At 38.7% G+C, this 22110-nt stretch overlaps 2 protein-coding genes and 1 non-coding gene across 3 annotated transcripts in view; all 3 read left to right on the forward strand.

Annotated features, from left to right (window-relative positions):
- The window catches only part of LOC107048557, a 9885-nt gene extending 8067 nt beyond the window's left edge, over positions 1 to 1818 (forward strand). The window contains exons 2-5 of the mRNA XM_029126823.1: positions 606 to 682; positions 768 to 941; positions 1044 to 1190; positions 1498 to 1818. Of these exons, the coding sequence (XP_028982656.1) occupies positions 606 to 682; positions 768 to 941; positions 1044 to 1190; positions 1498 to 1818 (719 nt within the window). The remainder of the gene's footprint in view (positions 1 to 605; positions 683 to 767; positions 942 to 1043; positions 1191 to 1497) is intronic.
- Positions 1819 to 2233: 415 nt separating this feature from the next.
- Positions 2234 to 3207, forward strand: LOC107048676. The gene is made up of 4 exons (XM_015271986.1): positions 2234 to 2322; positions 2414 to 2596; positions 2668 to 2814; positions 2910 to 3207. Exons 1-4 carry the CDS (start codon positions 2272 to 2274, stop codon positions 3204 to 3206), a joined length of 678 nt encoding a protein of 225 aa, XP_015127472.1. The 5' UTR covers positions 2234 to 2271; the 3' UTR covers position 3207.
- Positions 3208 to 20033: 16826 nt separating this feature from the next.
- Trnaq-cug lies at positions 20034 to 20105 on the forward strand. Its single transcript has one exon. It is a non-coding gene; the product is annotated as a tRNA-Gln (tRNA).
- The last annotated feature ends 2005 nt before the right edge of the window (positions 20106 to 22110 follow it).

The raw sequence follows: 22110 nt of genomic DNA on the forward strand, positions 1-22110 counted from the left end.
ATATATATATATATATATATATATATATATACATATGTGAGGGATTTTTAGAAGAAAATGAATAAAAAAAATACTTGTCCATTTTAGCCCCGGTTTATTACCCGTAATCTACATTTCGCCGGCTCGGCCGGCTCTAATCCCGGAGAATGTCGGCCGCGTGCGCCACTCTGAGTAATCTACATATATTATGCATCATAGATAAGGATCAAATGGCTGGGCGCATCAGAATTATCCCCACTACACGTGTGCGTCGCGCCGATCGTGTTCCATGAGTTTAGCAGACACCACCGGAAGTCAATGACGTTGGGTGAGATGACGGAATCTGGTGTGAACCAATTACCCATCACTATGATCATTATTTTTATCGGATTAGGGTTTTTCCCCCGGCTGGATAAGTGATATTGTGTGACTAGAATATTATTGATGAAATTAACCATCACAGATTGATTGTCTCTCGTTGTTTGGAAGTTTGGTCATCCTCCATCAATTTAATTTCACCAACTTTGATATCTCACTGTTATCATTTTAGTGAAGTGGAACTTGGAGTATAAAACACCGAGGTGAAAGGAATTTTGGCACAAAGGTTTATTGACTTGGAGACGGTATCATAATCCATCGAAAGATGAAGTTACGTGTGATGGGTATTATCGCTTTTTTGGCTGCTGCGGCATTCATTTCTCAAGTAAGTTTTATTATTATTTACCTCTAAAGACAGTGCAACAATAATAATTCAAGTACTCTCATAAATTTTCATCTGATGATTCTAGGGTGAAGCAACTTTCGCTGAAGACCTGAATAGTACAATCTCGAAAGTTCACAACATCAGATTATCCCTGACGTTGTATAAGTCGCAGATAGTAATACAAGAGAGTACTAAATTCCAAGTTGTTATAGAGGCGTCGCGACGCCAGGGGATTTTAACGATTGGCACTGCACTTAATGTAAGTTGCAATTAACTAGAAAAATTTCATTAGAATTAAATCTTTGGCACTAATTCTTCCACACAATCTTGTTTTTTTGTTGTTGTTTTTTTTTAATTCCAGAATTGGGAAGATGAAAAGTGCAAGAAGCTATTAATATCCAAGGCCCCGGTAATTTTGAAAATGGTAGATGGAATTTTGTTGAAATGTTTTGGTGATAACCTGCCTCGTTGGAATTCATACGCATCAGAAATTGATAAACTCATAGCTGTGAGTATTAATACGACTAGAATTGTGCACTGTTGGAAAAAAAAATGGAACACTTTTCTGGACACTCGACTATTAATTTTTCAAGAGAGTGAAACTGAATGTCATTTCGAGGGGAGATAAAAATGATAAAATTTTAATTTCACGGAAAATTCAATGAAATTTCAAATTATTTTCATGATATGTAAAAAATTTTCGAGAATAATTGACCTAAAATTTTTTCCATCTAAATTTTCCAATAGTCTAGCAAAATGTTGTTTAGAAGTTATTTTACATTTCCATTTTAACACATGACTACTCACATGACTAGATTGGCGAAACAATCGCGGCGCAGGGTAACATAATGACAAGTTTTTGCTCCAAGTCTTCTGATGGCTTTGAGCCATGCTTGGAGGAAAATCTACCGTACATGATGAATTTAGCTGAATCCTACGAACGAGCGGAAGTAGAGCTGAGAACAAAGGTCCAGATCGATAGTGGTTCGGTATTTATGCAGACGGGCGCCTGCATTCAGAGATCAACGGACAATATTTTTATTGAAATTGAGGAGGCAATTGACGACAAAGACGTATTGCAATGTTTAAACGTCATGAATTCATCGAAAATCATAAAAACTGCTCTTGTTATTTAGAAAAAAAAGGTTCGCCTTTTTATATTTTCAACCAATTTTTCAACATGTTCTTTATGGAAATAAAAAAAAATCCATGTATTTCGAAATGAAAAATAAAAAGAAATAAATAACGTTGTACATATTCAGCAACCTTTAATCATCACCTATAATCTACTGCAGAACAAATATTTTTCAGTGGAAACTAATAAAATTGATTATCTTTCAAGATAAGTCATATTTGCTTTTGTAATCGTAAATTTAGATGCAATTGATGATTAAATCGATGAGTCTGGATTTTCCAATAGCAGTTATCCTCAAAAATCAGCGATTATGTAAGACAGTTATCATTCAGTTTTTTTGTCATCTGCATAATCTCGAGGCCATCAATTACTGATAACGAAACGAGGAGTCGCTCAGTGTATATAACTCTGAGGCGGCAAAGAATACTGAATAAATATGTGATTTTTCGAAAAAATGAAGTACTTGGTGGGTGTCATCGCCGTGTTGGTCATATTCACTTCTCAAGTAGGTTGTTTTTTTTTTTTTTGGTTTGTTTAAGCTATTTAAAGAACATTGGGTAGGATGATTGCATATTTTTTCTCACCGATAATTTCAGTATGGAGCAACCCCTGCTGGTGACGTTAGCTACCTATACTTGAAATCACGTGACATCAGATTGTCACTACAATTGTATAAGAGTCGCATGATACCTGAGGAGAGAAAAAAATTTGACGCTGTTGAAGAGTATTACGAGGGGGTGGCATCACAAATGGTCGATCTCACTGTTGCAGGAATTGATGTGAGTTTAAATTAGTTATTTTTTGAGCTTTCCGAAAATGATATTTGCACTTTGAAAAATTATCTTCGCAGGAAAAGAATCATGAAAATTGTGTCGATTCTTTGAAAACCAATCTGAATATCGCACTAACTCAATTCCTAATGATGACGGACAAGTGTATAAGAGCCAGTGTTCCCCAGTTGGGCATAGTTATTGAAGAAATTGATAATTTGATATCGGTAAGACACTGAGTAATCAGATAATCAGATATTTACAATCAGTGGATTTTTTCAAATTATAAATATAAAGCTTTTTGGTAAAATTGTTTTGTCAGATGGGAGGAGCTTTCGAAAAGAAAGTTGATGGAATGAGATCAACTTGCGCCAATCACAACTCCGCCAGTATGTTCGAGCAATGTTTGGAGAAATATATACCAGAGTTAACATCTTCGGTCGACTATTACCAAGACCGAGAGGCAAAGCTAAAAACTGAGGTCCAAGTGATGACTGGTCTGGGATTCGTTCAATTTGGGGAGTGCTTGATACAACCAAGAGAAGAATTCACGACAAGAATCGACACTGCAGAGGAGAACGCACTCGAGTGCATCAACGTAAAATCCCTTTCTGAATAAGAATCATGAAATGTTTTGAAATGTTTTGTTGTAATAATGTACCATTTGACATTTGAGAATGAAAATAAAACCAATGGATTGAACAAAGCCAAGACTCTTCAAGTCAATATATGAATCATTTAAAAATTTATGAAATAGCGACAGTCACATGATCGCAATAAATTTTCAATTTCACCTGCTGTGTAGTGCGTACAACTACCAGTTAGTGTTAACTGTTAACTGGAGGCAGGACAAGCTGAGGATCTGTGCGCAAATAATTCAATTAATCTACGCCTGATATTTACTCTCGTCTTATACCCCCATAAACCACTGGTACCCACTTTCTAAACTTTACACGCCGATGACATATGCTAATGAGTTGATTATTTATGCTCACCGATATCGTTCAAAAGGCAAATTAATACGCGATTCCCCTGACCTCGGAAGTGGAAATTCAACAAATTGAAATTTTTTAACAAATGGAAATTTATCTCGTTTTAAATAGTTGAGGAATTTTAATCAATTGGAGTAACGTTAATTAATCATTTAGTGACTGTTTTATCGTTGAAAGTCATTCGACAAAATTTGATAACGGCATTTCAGGTAATTACGTGAGAGTAAAAAATTGAAAAAAAAATGACAATGTTGATTTTTCAACAATTTACAAATGACATGGCAAATGAACTTTCAATTTAATATACATAATGGTTGCAATGAAATCAGAGTATGCAGTTATGCCAGAGCTAGCGATAAAGGACAAATACAAGAAAAGATGTTGGAATAGGAATATCGGCACAATTGTACGCAGGTTAGCGACCTTGCTCACTTGTTATAGTGGTTTCTCTCTCCCTCTCTCTCTCTCTCCTCGATGGATGGGGAGCGACGAGACGAGCGACTAAGCGCGGGTTGTTTGGGTGGTTGGTTGAGAATAGTAAGGAGTGTAGAGATCAAGAGATCAAGAGAGAGAGAGAGAGAGAGAGAAAGTGCGAATAACTCGGCTCGAGACAATTCTGACTATTATTAGTCGTAACCAGATTATCGTAACCATTCTTTTGACACGGCGCTACTCAGAGACACTCTTTGGCAAATGGTTGGGTACATATTACAGTGAGTCTGGTATGTCGAGGGCCCCACGCAGTGGTGATATGAGACATTTCAATTCCTGACAATTCCTCAATGGAGGCTTTCCTAGGATTATTTGCTGTTGTCGATTACAATGACTGATTTATTGAATTTCCCGCGAAAACATGAATATTTAATAGTCAGTACCAAATTACCCTCAATTTTCAATCGATGTATAATACATATTTATCTGAAATTTACAATTCCCAATGATTTTTGACAAACCCTTGTTGAGGAAAATGCTAACAAAATGCTCTTTTAAGAATAGTAATAATAAATTGTATTAACCTCTTTCTCATGCTATATGATGACCAGTACCAGTAGGGTAATTCATATAATTCACCCGATTTAATAAAAAATTATAAGATTAAAATGAAAAGTTTGTTGGACAAGAATGGAGAGATGTAACGAATGTGCAACACTTATCACAGCACGGATAACAATCTCTTAGAGCGTCGATCGGTTGGTGTATAGAGGTATTACGAGAGGGGTAAGAACGACAGAGATACGGTATTCGATAGTGGGAAAGACCGGCAAAGGAAGTGAACACACCATTGGTGAGGACCTTGGGCTACCGAGATGAGGATAGCTACCATAATAATTATTATTCTCCTTAGGATACTCGATCAAATGGAAAAGGCACATAATGGTAAGAATCGCTCGTTATGTGTGTTGCTGCTTGTACGATAATACAAGGAGATAAGAGACGTCGGATTCTTTCGTTTTTAAATTTATTATTTAAATTAATTCCCAACGCTGGGAAGTAAACTCAAGTGGATAGGATATCCATTTTGTTTGTTTGCATTTCCATTCACTATGAATAATCATAAAACAAGTGCTTCAAGTGTTTTTTGAGGAGTTAGGAACCGCCGACGTCAAGGCTGCGGCTTATACAAAACAATTTGTTGGAAAATAATAAAACAATGAAAAATCAGAATTTAACTTTCAAATTGAGAATGTCGAGTTACCTCAAATGGTATGCAATTCACGCAATAATCGACAATGTCTATTCTCCCCAGTACTACATTATTGAATCTCAAGAGCATCCCATCGATGTGAAAACTCGCTTAGACTCACAACAAGTAGAGAGGCGTCATCATAAATTTGAGTATTAAGTCTGTAATATTTTTTACAATGTTTTTTTTTGTTTTATTTTTCAACATTTCCTCCGCCTGACTGAGGGCGGGGAGGGGAGGAGAGGCTTATAGGTGAGTATGTGGGTGTCATCGACGGGGGAAGTAAAAAGGGAAAGGAAGAGACGATGAGGACGCGACGAGGAGACGTCGCCGCTGCCGCCGCCGCCGCCGCCGCCGCCGCCGCCCATGTAAACCGTCGAGTCCTCGTTATATGCACCATAAATTTCCCTCTTTAGTTGAGGCACGCGACCAACCCATAAGCCCCTTGACTTTTTTTTACTTTATCATTCAATTACAGTTTCTTCATTTTCATTATCATTCATATTACAACTCTGAATGTGAATTTTAATGCACACACTGTTGAGGAGTTGAGAGTAATNGGGGGGGGGGGGGGGGGGGGGGGGGGGGGAGGAGAGGCTTATAGGTGAGTATGTGGGTGTCATCGACGGGGGAAGTAAAAAGGGAAAGGAAGAGACGATGAGGACGCGACGAGGAGACGTCGCCGCTGCCGCCGCCGCCGCCGCCGCCGCCGCCGCCCATGTAAACCGTCGAGTCCTCGTTATATGCACCATAAATTTCCCTCTTTAGTTGAGGCACGCGACCAACCCATAAGCCCCTTGACTTTTTTTTACTTTATCATTCAATTACAGTTTCTTCATTTTCATTATCATTCATATTACAACTCTGAATGTGAATTTTAATGCACACACTGTTGAGGAGTTGAGAGTAATATCATCACCAGGAAGTAATAAAAAATGTCAACAAACAACTGTGAGAAAATTTTCAGCCATTAATTGTAATAAATGTTCTCATCAATAATTTATGAGAAAAATAACTGATTCTACTGTAATGGCCGAATAATAAACCAATACAAATGAAAGAGATGAGTCATCAAATATATCAGAGTGATCGATATCAAGCCCTCTCGGACAATTAACTGCACTTCCCTCCCTGATCCCTGTGTGGTATCATCGAATTGACAATTTTACCGTTAAACTTTCATCCTCTGATATATATCCAATGAAACCTCCAACTCCCGCCGACAATTGAATATTTCGATTCCACCAAGGTATCATCACTGTGAAATGAAACATTACAAGCATCCCCAATGCTCGTATCCACCGTATCGTAATTCAATTTCACGCTCTCACGAATCCAATATGTTATCGGACTCGTATATGATACCGCTAACAGCGGTGACACGACTGCTTACGTTGTAGGATCAATTTAATCCAACACCTATTATCAATCTTCGTCACATATTTATTTTGGGTCAAATTGTTGTTATTATAATGTAATTAATAAATTTCATTTTAGCGTTTTCATTTTGTCTTGTTATTATTAATAGGAACCAATTCAATTGCCACATGTAATGATTTAAAATTTTTTCAAGGCTCGATTACGACATTTCAGTGGTAATCTTTGATAGAAATTTTTCTCTCAAGTTGGTTTTCCTGGTGCTAGACAACCCCGAGAAATCGCCTGATTATTAATAATGACGGCTTTCATTGCGCACACTGCATATAATGGGTTCATGTTTTTCTACTGTTACGCTCGTAGAGTATATCTCATGTTGAGTCTATTTATAGCCGAATAAACCCATATAATAAATTATTTTGCCGTGTCACACGCTGCGTGTGAGACGCAGAAATTCATATATGGGTCGGCCAGCACGACCGTGCTGCACGCAGCACATTTCAATTTGCCGACACTCCAGACCCATTTGGATCTCTAGGCAAATAACTCAAATGTCACATCAGGTTGATGAGGAAAATTATCAAAGTTAATCAGAGTTGGGCAGAGGATTTAAAAAACATCCGCTCTCGTGGGTGCAAATATTTTTCACAGAAAAATACTACACTAGGTTCCAAGGTGGAATAGTAGTTGTACAAATATTTCAGCATCATTAAATATATACTCCTAGTCATCTTGTCCATAAGCCAATAAGCCAAATATTTACAGCATTGAGGTCACACACTGAATCTCGCTGTAGAATCACGTTGCAAGGTCACGCGTTTGTGGCTAACCCCATCTGCAAAGCGCTCACTTTATAAAATCCACCAGCTAATCAAACATTTGTCGTCCCTGAGTGAGGTGCCGTGTTCGCAAAGCCCAATGACCCTTGTGATTGTATTTACGGAAAAGTTTGAAATGTCATATTTTTCTCTTTTTCAACAAGTGGAACTTTAACAGTTCAAGTAATACATCATTTTTGGCTAAAATTTCTGATAGACTTGTTGGAAATTCCGGAAGAATTTGAATCTTTGCATCAATCCATCATAGAGTATTACCAATTGCGCAAAATAATAGAGAAAAATATTTCCACGTCTGTCAGGGTGAAAGTATTCAACCGAGGAATCAGTCTCTCAAGAACAAACGAGGTATTTTGTCTCATCGATGTCTCTCTGCGATGGTCCCGTGCGATCGTAGGGATAATACAAGTAGTTACGTGAAAAAAATACCTAGAAATGCAACTCTTACGTAATTCTTCCTCCTATATTTTTTTCGTCTTTTCATGTCGTATCTACTACGACTAAAGTATCTTACTCTCTTACTCTCCCTTTTGTTTTAATGTCTGTTGAATGATAAAATGCGGGATGGTAGAATGTTATTACATAAATGGTTCTGTGAAATACATGTATCGGACATGTTTTCAAATATAATCAATTAATTGTTACATGGAAACAAGAATATTGGAGAAAGTAATATAAAAATAATTTTTAATCCAATTAAATTACACGCGTTGATTTATTCCACAAATGAATAATTATGCAATAGGAAAAATTATTTGTTAATTGAATTGCAAGTAAAAAAAAAACTTGAAATGAGATGATTAATCTCCAACGAATACACTTCTCTCACATAAATAAATCATGAAAGTTAAATTTGCGTTATTAGATCTTCACCATCCCCTCTCCTAGAAATAATTCTGATTACCGTAAAATCACAAAACACTTGGACTGGCACGAGCATTAATATTATCTATATCCCTGAAAGGGTAGAGATACTCACTCTGAGATGCAAAAATTACAGCCCAGATAGAAATTATATAGGCTGACGATGGAAACAAACCTGTGCGAGCCTAGGTTTGGCGAGGGTCAGTGACTCAGGCCTGCAAGGCCTCAAAAATGAAAGTTTCGATTACATTCCTTAATTTTTATATCGATTAACGTTTCTGATGCTAATGAAACACTCGGAGGCGCCAGAAATGTCGAAATAATTTTTTTTTTTTCACTTGGGGCCAAAGTGTCATTTTGGATTTTTCAGGGGAAAGTTGACTTTCGCCAAAATCGAATTTTTCAGCCGAGTGAACGTTGATTTTGTATTTTCTGGCCCGCCTAATGCCACTGAGACCCTCACTTGCCCCAGAAATGCAGAAATAAAAAAATTTTTTTTTTCACCCGGAGCCAAAGTGCCATATTTAGGCTTTTTTCGGGGGGAAAGTCGACTTTCGCCAAAATCGAATTTTTCCGCCGAGTGAAAGTCGATTCTGTATTTTCTGGCCCGCCTAATGCCACTGAGACCCTCACTTGCCCCAGAAATGCAGAAATAAAAAAATTTTTTTTTTCACCCGGAGCCAAAGTGCCATATTTAGGCTTTTTTCGGGGGGAAAGTCGACTTTCGCCAAAATCGAATTTTTCCGCCGAGTGAAAGTCGATTCTGTATTTTCTGGCCCGCCTAATGCCACTGAGACCCTCACTTGCCCCAGAAATGCAGAAATAAAAAAATTTTTTTTTTCACCCGGAGCCAAAGTGCCATATTTAGGCTTTTTTCGGGGGGAAAGTCGACTTTCGCCAAAATCGAATTTTTCCGCCGAGTGAAAGTCGATTCTGTATTTTCTGGCCCGCCTAATGCCACTGAGACCCTCACTTGCCCCAGAAATGCAGAAATAAAAAAATTTTTTTTTTCACCCGGAGCCAAAGTGCCATATTTAGGCTTTTTTCGGGGGGAAAGTCGACTTTCGCCAAAATCGAATTTTTCCGCCGAGTGAAAGTCGATTCTGTATTTTCTGGCCCGCCTAATGCCACTGAGACCCTCACTTGCCCCAGAAATGCAGAAATAAAAAAATTTTTTTTTTCACCCGGAGCCAAAGTGCCATATTTAGGCTTTTTTCGGGGGGAAAGTCGACTTTCGCCAAAATCGAATTTTTCCGCCGAGTGAAAGTCGATTCTGTATTTTCTGGCCCGCCTAATGCCACTGAGACCCTCACTTGCCCCAGAAATGCAGAAATAAAAAAATTTTTTTTTTCACCCGGAGCCAAAGTGCCATATTTAGGCTTTTTTCGGGGGGAAAGTCGACTTTCGCCAAAATCGAATTTTTCCGCCGAGTGAAAGTCGATTCTGTATTTTCTGGCCCGCCTAATGCCACTGAGACCCTCACTTGCCCCAGAAATGCAGAAATAAAAAAATTTTTTTTTTCACCCGGAGCCAAAGTGCCATATTTAGGCTTTTTTCGGGGGGAAAGTCGACTTTCGCCAAAATCGAATTTTTCCGCCGAGTGAAAGTCGATTCTGTATTTTCTGGCCCGCCTAATGCCACTGAGACCCTCACTTGCCCCAGAAATGCAGAAATAAAAAAATTTTTTTTTTCACCCGGAGCCAAAGTGCCATATTTAGGCTTTTTTCGGGGGGAAAGTCGACTTTCGCCAAAATCGAATTTTTCCGCCGAGTGAAAGTCGATTCTGTATTTTCTGGCCCGCCTAATGCCACTGAGACCCTCACTTGCCCCAGAAATGCAGAAATAAAAAATTTTTTTTTCACGAGGAACTGTTCATAATCCCGTCAGTCTTTTTCGTAAGTTACTCTGAATTCATAAAAGGGGTTATGAAGCAATAAGAATTTATTTAAAAGAAGAGCCTTTAAAATTTTGTAATTCAAGGCTTGGACCAAGCCTTGGCGCCAAGCATTGTTCAAGCCTTATGGACTAAGTCTGAAACGAGGTTATCATTTTGGGGCTGAAGGAGGGCTGATCCAAGGCTGAGCTTCAGCCTTGGTTGAGCATTTCCAAGCCTTGCTCTAGGGCTTGATGAGTCCTGCTTCTATCGTCAATTCCTACCTGGGAGACATATTTGACTTAACATCTCGTCGACGAGTACAAATTTAGATTCATTTCATTGTGCTACGACTGGAAATTATCCCCTTCGCGAAATAATATAACTTTCACGTAACAAAATGCCAGCATTTATATTAACATGCTCTTCCTTTCGGATGCGAAAGGAGCAATGCGATTCGCGCTGGGGGGGAGCAGGGGAATAGGCGCGGCCGGAAACGTCAATTTCGTCGAGTTAATCCGCGTCAAGCTCTCGCGAAACAGTCGTGCGCACTAGTGTTTGAGGCGGTTTGTGAACGTTGGACCCCTGAGAATTCAATTTAGCGCGTTTAATCGCTCCCGAGAGTACCTGTATACGTGCACTCAGACCTTTTCAATTAAATTAGTTAACATTTCGATTACTCTCTCGGTGTAGTGCTTGTATATCTGTCTTTTTTGTTGCTTTTTTTTTCTTTTTTTTTTTTGGGGGGGGGGGGGACAAATGAAAGTCTTAATTAATTGCTTCTTGGGGAATTATTAATTGAGTAAAGGGTTGGTAATTTTCTTCAATTTTTTGCAATACTGTTTTTGTTGTACTGTTATTTATGTTATTGAAACCTCGACTTTTCGGATTAATGAAATTAATATTGAAGAAATTTTTAATGAATTCAAGGATAACTAGTGTAATTGAAATTTAATTTGAAAAGTGATTTTAATTGAAAGAGGATTTTTGGCCAAAGTTTTACTTCAAAGTGTTTACCCTGCAATTATTAAATTAACACCATACTTGGCTCATCGCCTCAAACATTTAGCCCGAGTGTGTGAGGATGATCCGTACGTAAACGGTGGCGCTGGGAAGAAAAGCAGCGGAGGGCGTTTCCGTGTTTCTGCTAACTTGTAAACGCACTCGCGTGGGAAAAAAAATAAAGAGAGAAGCTCCTTTTATCTGGCAGATAAAAGTGCCAGAATTGAATGTTCGATATTGGATAATTTGCTGCTCATTATAAGCTAATTTTGTACGCTTTCAAATAATTTCCTGAGGGAGTCCCTAGAAACATTCATCAATAGAAATTGAAATTTTGGTGCTTTTAGTTATTTCATGTTGAAAAAATGTTTTTTTTTACCGGGATCAAGGGTCAGATCTTGGATTTTGTCCGAGGGAAAATCGACTTTCGCCAAATGAATGTTGATTTTCCATTTATTTACCTATTAGATGCCAATGAAACCCTCGGAGGCGACAGAAAAAAATGGTAGATTGTGCACCAAGGGAGGAAATCAGAGGACATTCTAATCCGCGTGTGAATTACTGTCCGAGGCGAATATAGTTTTGTGTGTTATTTAGGCATTTAATATATTTTGTTCTTGTATAAAGAAGGAGCATGTTGCGAGAATAAATGGGCTTGGGAAAAAAAATGAAAATCATTAATAAGCATTACAGTAGCCAAAAACGTCAGAGTATCCTTCGCCCCGACGATTACAACAACTTTGTCTCCGTAATCGTTCATCTGGTCACGGAAACTACGTCAACATATCATCGTGTACAAGTGCTAAACTCCTCTGGCCGTTACACGCATAATCCCAAACGGTGGAACTACGCATCGCCAGTTTGTATCGGTGAATTAATCTGGTTGGCTCGGTGTGTTTGTAGGAAAAAATTAATGTTGGATTTGTATCTGGATTTACGAGAGCTTCCAATAAGAGAGGGGAGAAGGGATTTTAACCCAAGTGTATTCGATTTCGATGGGTTAAATCTGCATAATTAAGTGATTACAGTTAGGATTTAGTGAAGATGGGGATGCAATTTTTTTTTTCAACTTGTAAATTTCCTGCTCACTGATACTTTTTCTCGATCATTAGAGGAGATTTGCATGTTTTAGATTTTTTTTTTTGAGAATACGCTGTTGAAAATATATCCTTGAATTTGCAATTGATTGAAAACTCTGCATCGTGTTACTGCTATTGAAAAATTTGAAATTTCATTATTATTACTTTTGTACGCGTGAATTGAAATGTTTTTCATCTAGGGAATGAAATAAATCATCTAACCATCATTTCTTTGTATAAAGGAAGATGAAATACCCTCAAGAGGGAGTAGAAAAAATTAAACACGGGTTGTTTTCCCCTCATCGTCTGTTGTGTCCACGCCAATGAAATATGCACACACGACGCCCCTCATTTCCCAGGAATTCCCGTTAATTGCATGAGCTCTCACATGACAAATTCCCCTGGTATGGCGCCAGACGTGCGAGGTCGCGGTGTGAAAAAGCACGCGTTGAGTGCGCCCACAAAGAATGCAGTGATCGCACACACGAGACTGAATTGGCAAAAAAAAAAAAAAAGTCTCACTAAGCTCCGGCATGCGATATGACTCTTTACCTTGCATTTCTTCATTTTTTCTCACATTTCTGTCGTTATCCGCGAATTTCACTGAAAGGCTGAACAAGTTATTTTGCTGAGCACCCCCCAAACGAGCCTCACAAATGATTTATACCCAAACTGTGAACTGCGATAAAATCTCAATAATCATCAATTGGCCTAAGAAAATTTTCAGACACCTGGCGAACAATCGGAGAGTATCAACGCATGAGGTGCACTCCCCATCCCAATTATAACGGCTCACGCGAAAATGCAGTTTAAATTGCATGGTTCACGTCACTTTGCGGTCTCTTTATTATATCCCAAGTCATCATTGACTTGTTGGCCCCCTCGAAATTCCACTGGAAACGAATCCAATCGAATATTTCGTACAATCATCCTCCTTCTTTCCTCGCTGGGATATCCGTTATCTCCCAGCTTTCTTGAGATATTCCATGTGCAAGTGTAATAACTGCGAGAGCTGCGTGTCCTCTTTTTTATCAATTTCGGTTGTATTAAATTCTCAGGGGATGGAACCTTTCACTGTATATCTCATTTCGTCGACAAAAACATCTTATTTCAGTTGACTATATAAAATTGAGTAATGTGAGTGTGGTGATTAACATGTTGGAATTCGTCTTGAGAATGAAATTCCACTTAATCTTGACAAATGGCAAAAAATACAGAGAAAAATAGATAAATATATGCACCTGAATAATGATTGAAATAATTGAAAATTTTGACAATTTCTCAGGGCTTATTATGATGAGAATATGACATTGACACCGGAAGTGTCTGTATGTAGAAAGGTCTGCACTTGACAAGAAGAATCCCCCTTCCCCGATAATATATGCCTCTATTTCATCTGTTACGCCTCCGCACATCTCTCCAGTAAACAACAGCGAAGCGAGACATAGCCGCTGTATAGCGGGCCCTCCCCGTTTTATTTCAATTCACTCTTCATTCCGCCTCTCGAGAGCTCCAATTTTTTCACAAAAAATTCTCAAATAATAGAAGCTAACGGGCAGCTTTCTAATAGCCCATGCTTTTAGAAACTTGTCGGTAAACTCGGGCAACTCGATAGAGCGAGCATACAGGTGGTTGTTAATGTGTGTGGCTGCGAGTGCCACGAGAGGATGGAACAATGCTCACGACATGCAAGTCCCCACAATGGAGATCATAATCAACGTCTTGACGTGTAATGACTTATGGCTCGCTCTCGGGCTCGTCCGCATGCCCGAACAATAGATCCGGTGACAGAGAGATGTTTATGGCACTAAAAGCCCCGGTGGTTCGGTATTATTTATACTACTATACGTGTACGAGCGTATAGCCTCGTTGCTACACTAGTTGCAACTGCGCGCATAACTGCGTTATAACGGATTTGCGATCTATGGAGCTGGGGCAAGTCAAGTGCGAGTGAACAATGGATATCCAGATCCAACTGTCAAATCCAATGAACATTTGCCGTGATTATGAGGGAAGCATTCAAGGGAACCGGCGGAATTCGTAATTCAACTTTTTACCCTGACATTCTCTTTCATAATTTCTCTTCAACCAATTTCACACATTTTTCCTTCTTTATTGACAGTTATGTCAAATACAGTGTTGATGGACAAATTTTTATGCCTTGTAACAACTCTTTTGACCTGCACTTGGATTCCCCGTTGAGAGTGGGAGGTAGGCGGGCGGATAAGTTACCATAGCCAAGGGATAAGAGGTGGAAAACCAATACCCTGGCGCTTAGAAGACCACTCCAAGCAAACCATCCAATAAACTCGCAATCGAAACGGACCCTCCGGGGGTACAAGTTGGATAACTTCCGACCAATTCAGTCCAACAATGCATTTGCAATCGGATGTTTTTACGGCTGGAGTATGGTATTTTATTTGATTCTTTTTTTTTCTCAAAGGATTCTTCCGCTTCTCGCTCGTTCACCGGCGAGTCCGAGGCTGAATTTTCGCTCGATAAAAGGGAAAGAATAAAAATTGAAATCTTGCACGGGCATCTGACACCTCGTCCCCATGTAGCTACACTGCATACTGACCCGTTGGTTTAACGCTTGCGTGCCGATAATATCAAAGTGGAATCACAAAGTGCAAGCGAGAGCTTTTAAATTGGATGATGCACGATTAGCCGGTAGCTACCGTGTACTGTGCAAGTGATCACACTGAGGTGGGCCCTGCCAGCTCAAAAAGGAATCACTTCCTTGGAAGATGTGAATGCAAATAACTGAATAAACTGCTGGTGCTGCTTGCATTATAATTCATTATAATTCATGTGGAAAATAGGGGGATAATTAGAATAATCGTCTCTTTTGACCCAGCCAAGTCATTTCGCGTTTCGATTAAAATCCAGCGTTCAATTTGCCATTTTAACAACTTGAATAATTACTCGGCGGTAATTGCTTCTGAAGGCTTGCAAATTGTTTCACGGATCTCTTTCAAATGTTTCTCTCAATGTTTTTTTTTCATTTCTTCTTATTCAAGAGCGCGAATTCTGGGTCGAATGCCTAGGGTTTTTTTCACTTTTGTTTATGTGTTGCTGGTGTTAATTAATTGTTCGTTTTCTTGCCGCTCTTCTCACTACCTTTTTTTTTCTTCCCCTCGATCAATGGGCATCGCAGTGCAATAAATGTTGACTTTCTTTTTCCCCTCAACCACCTCGCCCCAGTGACTCTTGACAAAATGCGAGTGTTGCGTAAAGCCCTCTATCGTGGTGAGGAAATGAATTTAAATCGAATTCCACGAAGAGAGTAACAGAAAAGAGTGTGCCCTGAAGGAATTGAAATAAAAAGAATGAGAAGGAGAAATTCTATGTGTGTGGGGCTGTAAACTCAGGGCTGAGAAGACGATTGACATTGGGCTCAGTGTGGAATACATTCGACGCGTCGAACATGTTGCATGCTTCTTTTTACACTCAGTCCATCAATTTTTTCCATTTCTCTTTCTCTCATTAAATGTAAATGAAATTTGTCTCTTTCATTCTCCTTTTTTTTTCTATGATTTTCAACCTCCTTCACTTTTAATAAATTTTTGAAACTTGCATAACTGTGTTGATCCTGAGGACAACTTTCATGAATCTCGAAACGGAATAGCCTGTGAAATTCAAGGGGGAGAGAGAGAGAGGAGGATTATAAATTCATTGAAAAGAGGGAGAAAAAAAAACGGTGAGCGTGCGAGAGAGTTAATAAATAAAAAAATGCTTTATCGGCGGCCGCTTGGGTCAGCCAGTGCCACCCTCTCAGTTGTTGGGAAGGAAAAATGGAGGAAAAAAGAATCACCTCCATTTGCAATACTCAGTAAGTTGCTCGTAATTTTTTACACCACCTCTCTCACTCGCACCTCTCGAGCCCATGTAATTTTTTCTCTCATTTTCAAAGACCTCCCTCCCTTTCTTACCTCGCCTCACCATGCATTCTCGCATTTTCTCACTCGACCTTTACGATGTTAGGTTGCATTCGGTACCGTAATTTAACGAGGTATTCCAAGCTGCTTGCAATCTCACCATGCATGAGAGGACTAAAGTGTATATATGTAGATAGTTGTACACCCCGGTGGCATTAATAAACGCGCACGTCGGTTGAATCGGTTATCCCGGTGCCTAAATAGCATTAACGCCAGGGTAGAGGCCAATGTCAGTTGGTAACGTTGTCCAGTTGACCAGTTGGCGTATTAAGCCAGTGGATTGTGAATTGCTATAAAATGAGTCAGTCTGACAAACTGCTGTCTTTCAAGATGCAAAATTTTTGCACCAATCGTGGCCAACATATAGGGGTCGGGCTATTTAAACTGTTAAAAAATGTAACATTCCATAATTCTCCCCTAAAAAAAAAAACTGAAAAACGTGGAAAAATCCATGTCGCAGTGAACGACTTTCTAACCTATCCCAAAAATAATATTATATAAATTGGCATCAAAACCAGAATCATTGAGCTCACTTATATATAATAATTGTCCTCTATATGACTATCGCGAAGTAGATCCGGAAATGGCGGTGCGCGCGATGAAATAGGCCGACTAGCTCCCGAGCGATAAAAAGCTCCGGAGGATGGAGTCCTCGAGCAATGACATCATATTTCTCCAAGACTTCTAATTGATTCGTTGCAAGTGGAACTGGAATGCAAATACTCGACCAAAAAAGAAGCAACGAATTTACACATCTTCTTGGTGAGTTTTTCACTCTGAATGTTGTTGCATTTCTTTCTGGGTACAAGAGTCCTTAAGGAGGCTCTAAAAAGTTCGCAAGGAGGACAACCAATATCCATGCCATCAGCATTGTACAAAATTCTATTTGTAACTCTTCCTTACCTTTTCAACCCCATTCATTTGCCATGACAATTAACTGGTCTCTTCCGTCTGAGGTCATCATCCAACACACTATCTCCTTTGTCCTAACTCTACTTTCTCCACGGACCGGACATGAAGAATAAAGAAAAATGTTTTTATTTTTTTTATTTTTTAAACATAAACTGCATTTTATTCATCACGCGCAATACACGAAAAGAATTTTTCAATCATGTGATGAATGAATAGAGTGATTAGTCGAGAGAAATTTCTACCTAAAGAGTCAACTCATCCGCCCACACGAGAGAGAACATGCTTTTTCATCGTAACTGCACATGTATTATGAGTGCAATTAATAAAAACGATGAAGGAGAAGTGTCAGATACAATACAATATAAAGAAAAGGCAAAGGGGGAAATAGCTTGAGAGTTGAGAGAGCGCGAGACAGCCAAAGTTGAAACCAGAATATTTATTGTCAATTCATCATATTCGACGTCTATTGCTCTCATTAGAATCGTTAAGGTGGTAGAAATATATGGTTAATATTTTATTCTCCATTGTGAAAAAGTGGATTTTCTTCAGCTGTCTCGTTTTTTCATCGATAAATCATTTTGTAGGGCGGAAGTTGCCAACTAATCTCATGTACATCCAATCCACGGATTATTGATTGAACATCCATAGATAATAAATTCACGCGTCGAACATGGAATAAATAAAACATAACAAACGTCGGATTAATTCGTTCCAATCGGTGTGTGTGTGTGTGTGTGTGTGTGTGTGTTTGTGTGTGTCTCTATTTTGCCATTTGATTAATTGTCGGGGGTATTGAGTAGTTACCGCTGCTGTACAGTGCAATCATCCACTCGTTAAATGTTGAATTGCAGGTGGAGAGAAGCAACTGAAGGGCTTTTTAGGGGGGAGGTTTATGGGACCTCTGGGGAGGCGCCTCATGTATATTCTAATCGTTAAAATTATTATGGCTTGTTGCAAGACTCCTGCCGCTTTTCAATTATCAAGTTCTCGTGGAATGTTGCTCATTTTCATTATATACTCTTTGTAAAAACAAAAGAATTCTCAAAGATTAATTCAACGATAAATAATTCATTGAAATTTAATAAAAGGAATTAAATGGACAATAGAGCACATGTTGAATGAATGGAGAAAAAATAATGCCCTGGGGACGTTCTGAGAAAGACGATTCGTCCTTCTACGACGTCGCGTCACTACCGGGAAGTCTCCTTGAGTGGCTTTAATACCAACGATTACGATAACACTGCACCAGCCACGACGCACAGTCGCACAGCCATTGAGTATAAAAGGAGCGAGCGCTAGGCTTTGTCATCGAGGCGAAAAAAAATAAAATTTCATGACTGTTTTCTCCCTAAATGAAATTCAATATCACTCGTCTGAAAATGACTAGTATATAATGGAATGTGGGTGTCCCTTTCGAAATTATAAGCTGCCAGTGGTCCTATTATTATATAATGAACACAAAGTTTGAAAAATATCTCGAGTAAATGGGATGAGAGTGCATATCATAGTGGGAACCAAGTAGGTAAGGTAAGTAGAAGGCAGACACCATGAGGTGGTCCCGCGCTTCCAACACTCTGTGATGATCATTATTTCGTTGTTGCTTGCGTGTAACTCGTGTAACGCACATTCTGCTAAATTCTCCCGGCTTTATATTTTCAACCGCTAAGCTCTAAGGTAATGCAGGCTGGGGTGTCTGCAATTATTGTGCAAGTCGTTACCGCGCAATAATTCATGGGAGTGAGAGAGGTGTACCGAATTGACGGATGAAAAACTTTGTGTCTAGCGAAGAGCTCCACTTCACATCACACAGCCAATTGGTATTTTCAGTGTTAAAAAAAAAGACGAAAAAAAAAATGAAATGAAATTTCAACTGCATTTTTCGGATTTCTATCAAGTTATCCACAAAATTTTCAACGAAAGCCTGGTACACCCATTTAATTTAAAATACAATCGAGGCAAGTCAATAATCAGTCACACATCATACATACACAAGTGTGAAGCAACGGGATCTCCATGTGGAGTCGTATAACAGCTCATAACGTCTCGAATCATTGCTCTTACCGCGAAATCGATAGTTTGCCACTTTGTCCACGCTCATTCACCATCGATACATGCATCATTGGTTTTCCACAGTATGGCTTAAAGTATTCTCGTCTCGAATGAGTGAAATTTTCCATCCGATGAGTCGAATATTTCAAAGACTTTGCACGGGTAACTCAAAAACTATGAGGAAATGAAAATAATTTCGTTTCCAATTCACCTGTCGAAATTTCAATGTTCTCGTCCAAGTCAATACTATGATAAAACTGCTAAACATTGGTTTACCCTGGATAGAGGACCCTTGATTAAATTATAGTGTGCCCCGGAGGGGAGAATCGAAAAGCCACCACCGGTTGATTAATGCCCGAGCAACTCTAAACTGGCGAGTTAATAAACACAAAGTTGAATCGGTAAATCACAGCTAGATATTTCGTAACGCTTTAAAACACGTGTTTATTCATTTTATGAAGGTGAGAGAGAGAGAGAGAGACCTCTATCACATTTGAATATACTCGTACAAAAGGGTTTTGCAAGAAATGAAAAATAAGAAAAAATTGATACATTCCCCATTATAAAGACGAGTCAGTTATATATTAGCAATTAGCCAGAGTGCTTGCTGTGAAGTGATTAATCATGCAAACGTGTTGTTTCATGAAATGCTATTTCTTAGAGGAATAAATGATGAGATCCCGAACTCTGTCGGAAGTGAGAATGAAACAAATGGTTGGTGAATTTTTCTTTCGCTTTTTTTTTCACTGAAAGATTTAAATGAGTTGTTTTTCTGCTCAATCAGCCATGAAATTCAAAATCTAGAGATTGGGATGTTAATTGAACAAAATCATGTCACGTGGTTCCATGGTGTAATGGTTAGCACTCTGGACTCTGAATCCAGCGATCCGAGTTCAAATCTCGGTGGGACCTAATTTTTTTTTTCATTCACCCATTAATACCTAGAGTTGAATACTTATTCAATTGGTGTAAAAATCAAATTTTCACTCGCAAAGAATACTCTTCAGCCTTTTGTTGTCACAGATAAGATATTATTATTATATATACATCTCAATGCTATGATTCGAAACTAATTGACATTTTTGCAAGATTGAAAATAGCCACGTCGACGATCCAAGACAATTAGGATTGAAGATAATCGAGATGGCCAATCGAGTGCCCCAAGTTGTTGGGTATCCCCAACAACTTACCACAGTATAAAGAGTAGACTAGAAAACACAGGAGGAAAATCAATCACCTACCGATTCACGAGTAGATACAACTACTCGATCTGATCTTAATCGTGGATTGCGCTAAGTATCCAATTACTGGTTGGAGTGTATCAACTGTTCTCTTGTTTCACTGCGTCCAAAGTGCATATAAGAGTTGATCGCTGTGTTCTTATCTACTGTCTCGTTGTTATTTATTTGCCGCAACCACCACTCATACTATCTGTTAATTTTCCATTTTAACCGGAGAAAATAATCCGATATTTATAGGGGATAGAATAATAGCAAAAATTTTGCACAAATTACAATATCGAAAAATTAATTAAATTTCCCCTTTTAGAAATTGACGCGTGGGGGATTATACAACTGAATCGAGAGGTAAGGTGTTTAACCCGGGCGGTATTGAAAATAAAGAGAGTGAAAAAAAAACTAAATAAATAATATATTAATTAGAGAGATCCGAGAGTGATTAGGCGGAGCGGACGGGCCGACTGACACCTGCAGAAAGTCTAGCCCCGCCTTTTCGACGCCCAGATGAAAGTGCCTTCTATTTAACTCGCTAGTTTTCTCAACAATCATTGTGGGTGTTTGATAACAATTGAAGGCTTAATTGAATAAACATTTTTTTTACCCGTAATGTTTGACATATGTTCAGTTACTTTGTGACATTTGAAATTATTTATCCAATTGATCAATAAAATTTTTTATACTTCCAAATCCGTCGATCCTGATTAATGAATATTCTCGTGTCCAGTAAATAACTTGAGTCTGATTCATACTGTTTACAAGAACGCCAGACAGAAAATGCTATTAATCAGGATCACCATTGCCTCAATCGAAATAAGGCACCTTGATTGTTTTTTTTTTTTTATCAAGAAATTAAACGTGAAAATACAAATGCAATGACCACATGCCGCGATTTCCCGCAGGTGCATTGGTACGCGGTCGCGTGGGTGTAATCGGGATGCAAAATGATAAACGAGAAGCGTAACAAAGTCGATGGGTGAGAATGGTGAAGGAGGAAAGGCTAAATAAAAGAGGAGGATGAATAACGCCTCCTCGGGGCCCCCACAATCCTGATAACTCCTTGGCTTGGTGTGCATATTGCTTTTTTTTCTTCCCCCTTCAACTTTGCGCACCATCAAGCATCTCTAACCGAGAGGGCTCGAGGAAGAAAAAAAAATTACATCAGCAGTCCTCCTCCTCTCTAACGCGTGATTTCTAAAATCTCTCGGATACATAATCTGACGAGTCCGCTATGAGAAGATCCGCTTTGGTTGGATATTTGATTCATAAACTTGTTGAGAGAATTTTGGCATGTCAAAAGACATAACAATGAGAATATGAGAAATGAATTTATTATCTGGCCATCACATTTGTTACCAAAAACGTATAATCAATTTATTCAAAAAATCAAATCAAATTGTGCCAACATTTTATGTCAAAAAATTCATGACCACTTGAAATGGCCGAAAAAATATAACCAACGGTCAAAATGTGACGTCATTTCGCATCCTTAATCTTCAGTTGTTTAAAATTTGTCATTAGAATAATGTTTTAATACTACTTATTTTATTATTCGTTATTAGAAACTCCCATTAATCACTTTTTATTGATAATTACTTTCCCTTGGACAAACGCTTGGTCTCGATAAAATGGAAAATTAACTGCAGTTTAAGTATCCTCTCTCTCTCTCTCTCTCTCTCTCT

The sequence above is a fragment of the Diachasma alloeum genome, unplaced genomic scaffold (genome assembly GCF_001412515.2).
Source record: "Diachasma alloeum isolate Michigan unplaced genomic scaffold, Dall2.0 Dall_scaffold_00195, whole genome shotgun sequence".
In the NCBI taxonomy this organism is placed as follows: domain Eukaryota; kingdom Metazoa; phylum Arthropoda; class Insecta; order Hymenoptera; family Braconidae; genus Diachasma; species Diachasma alloeum.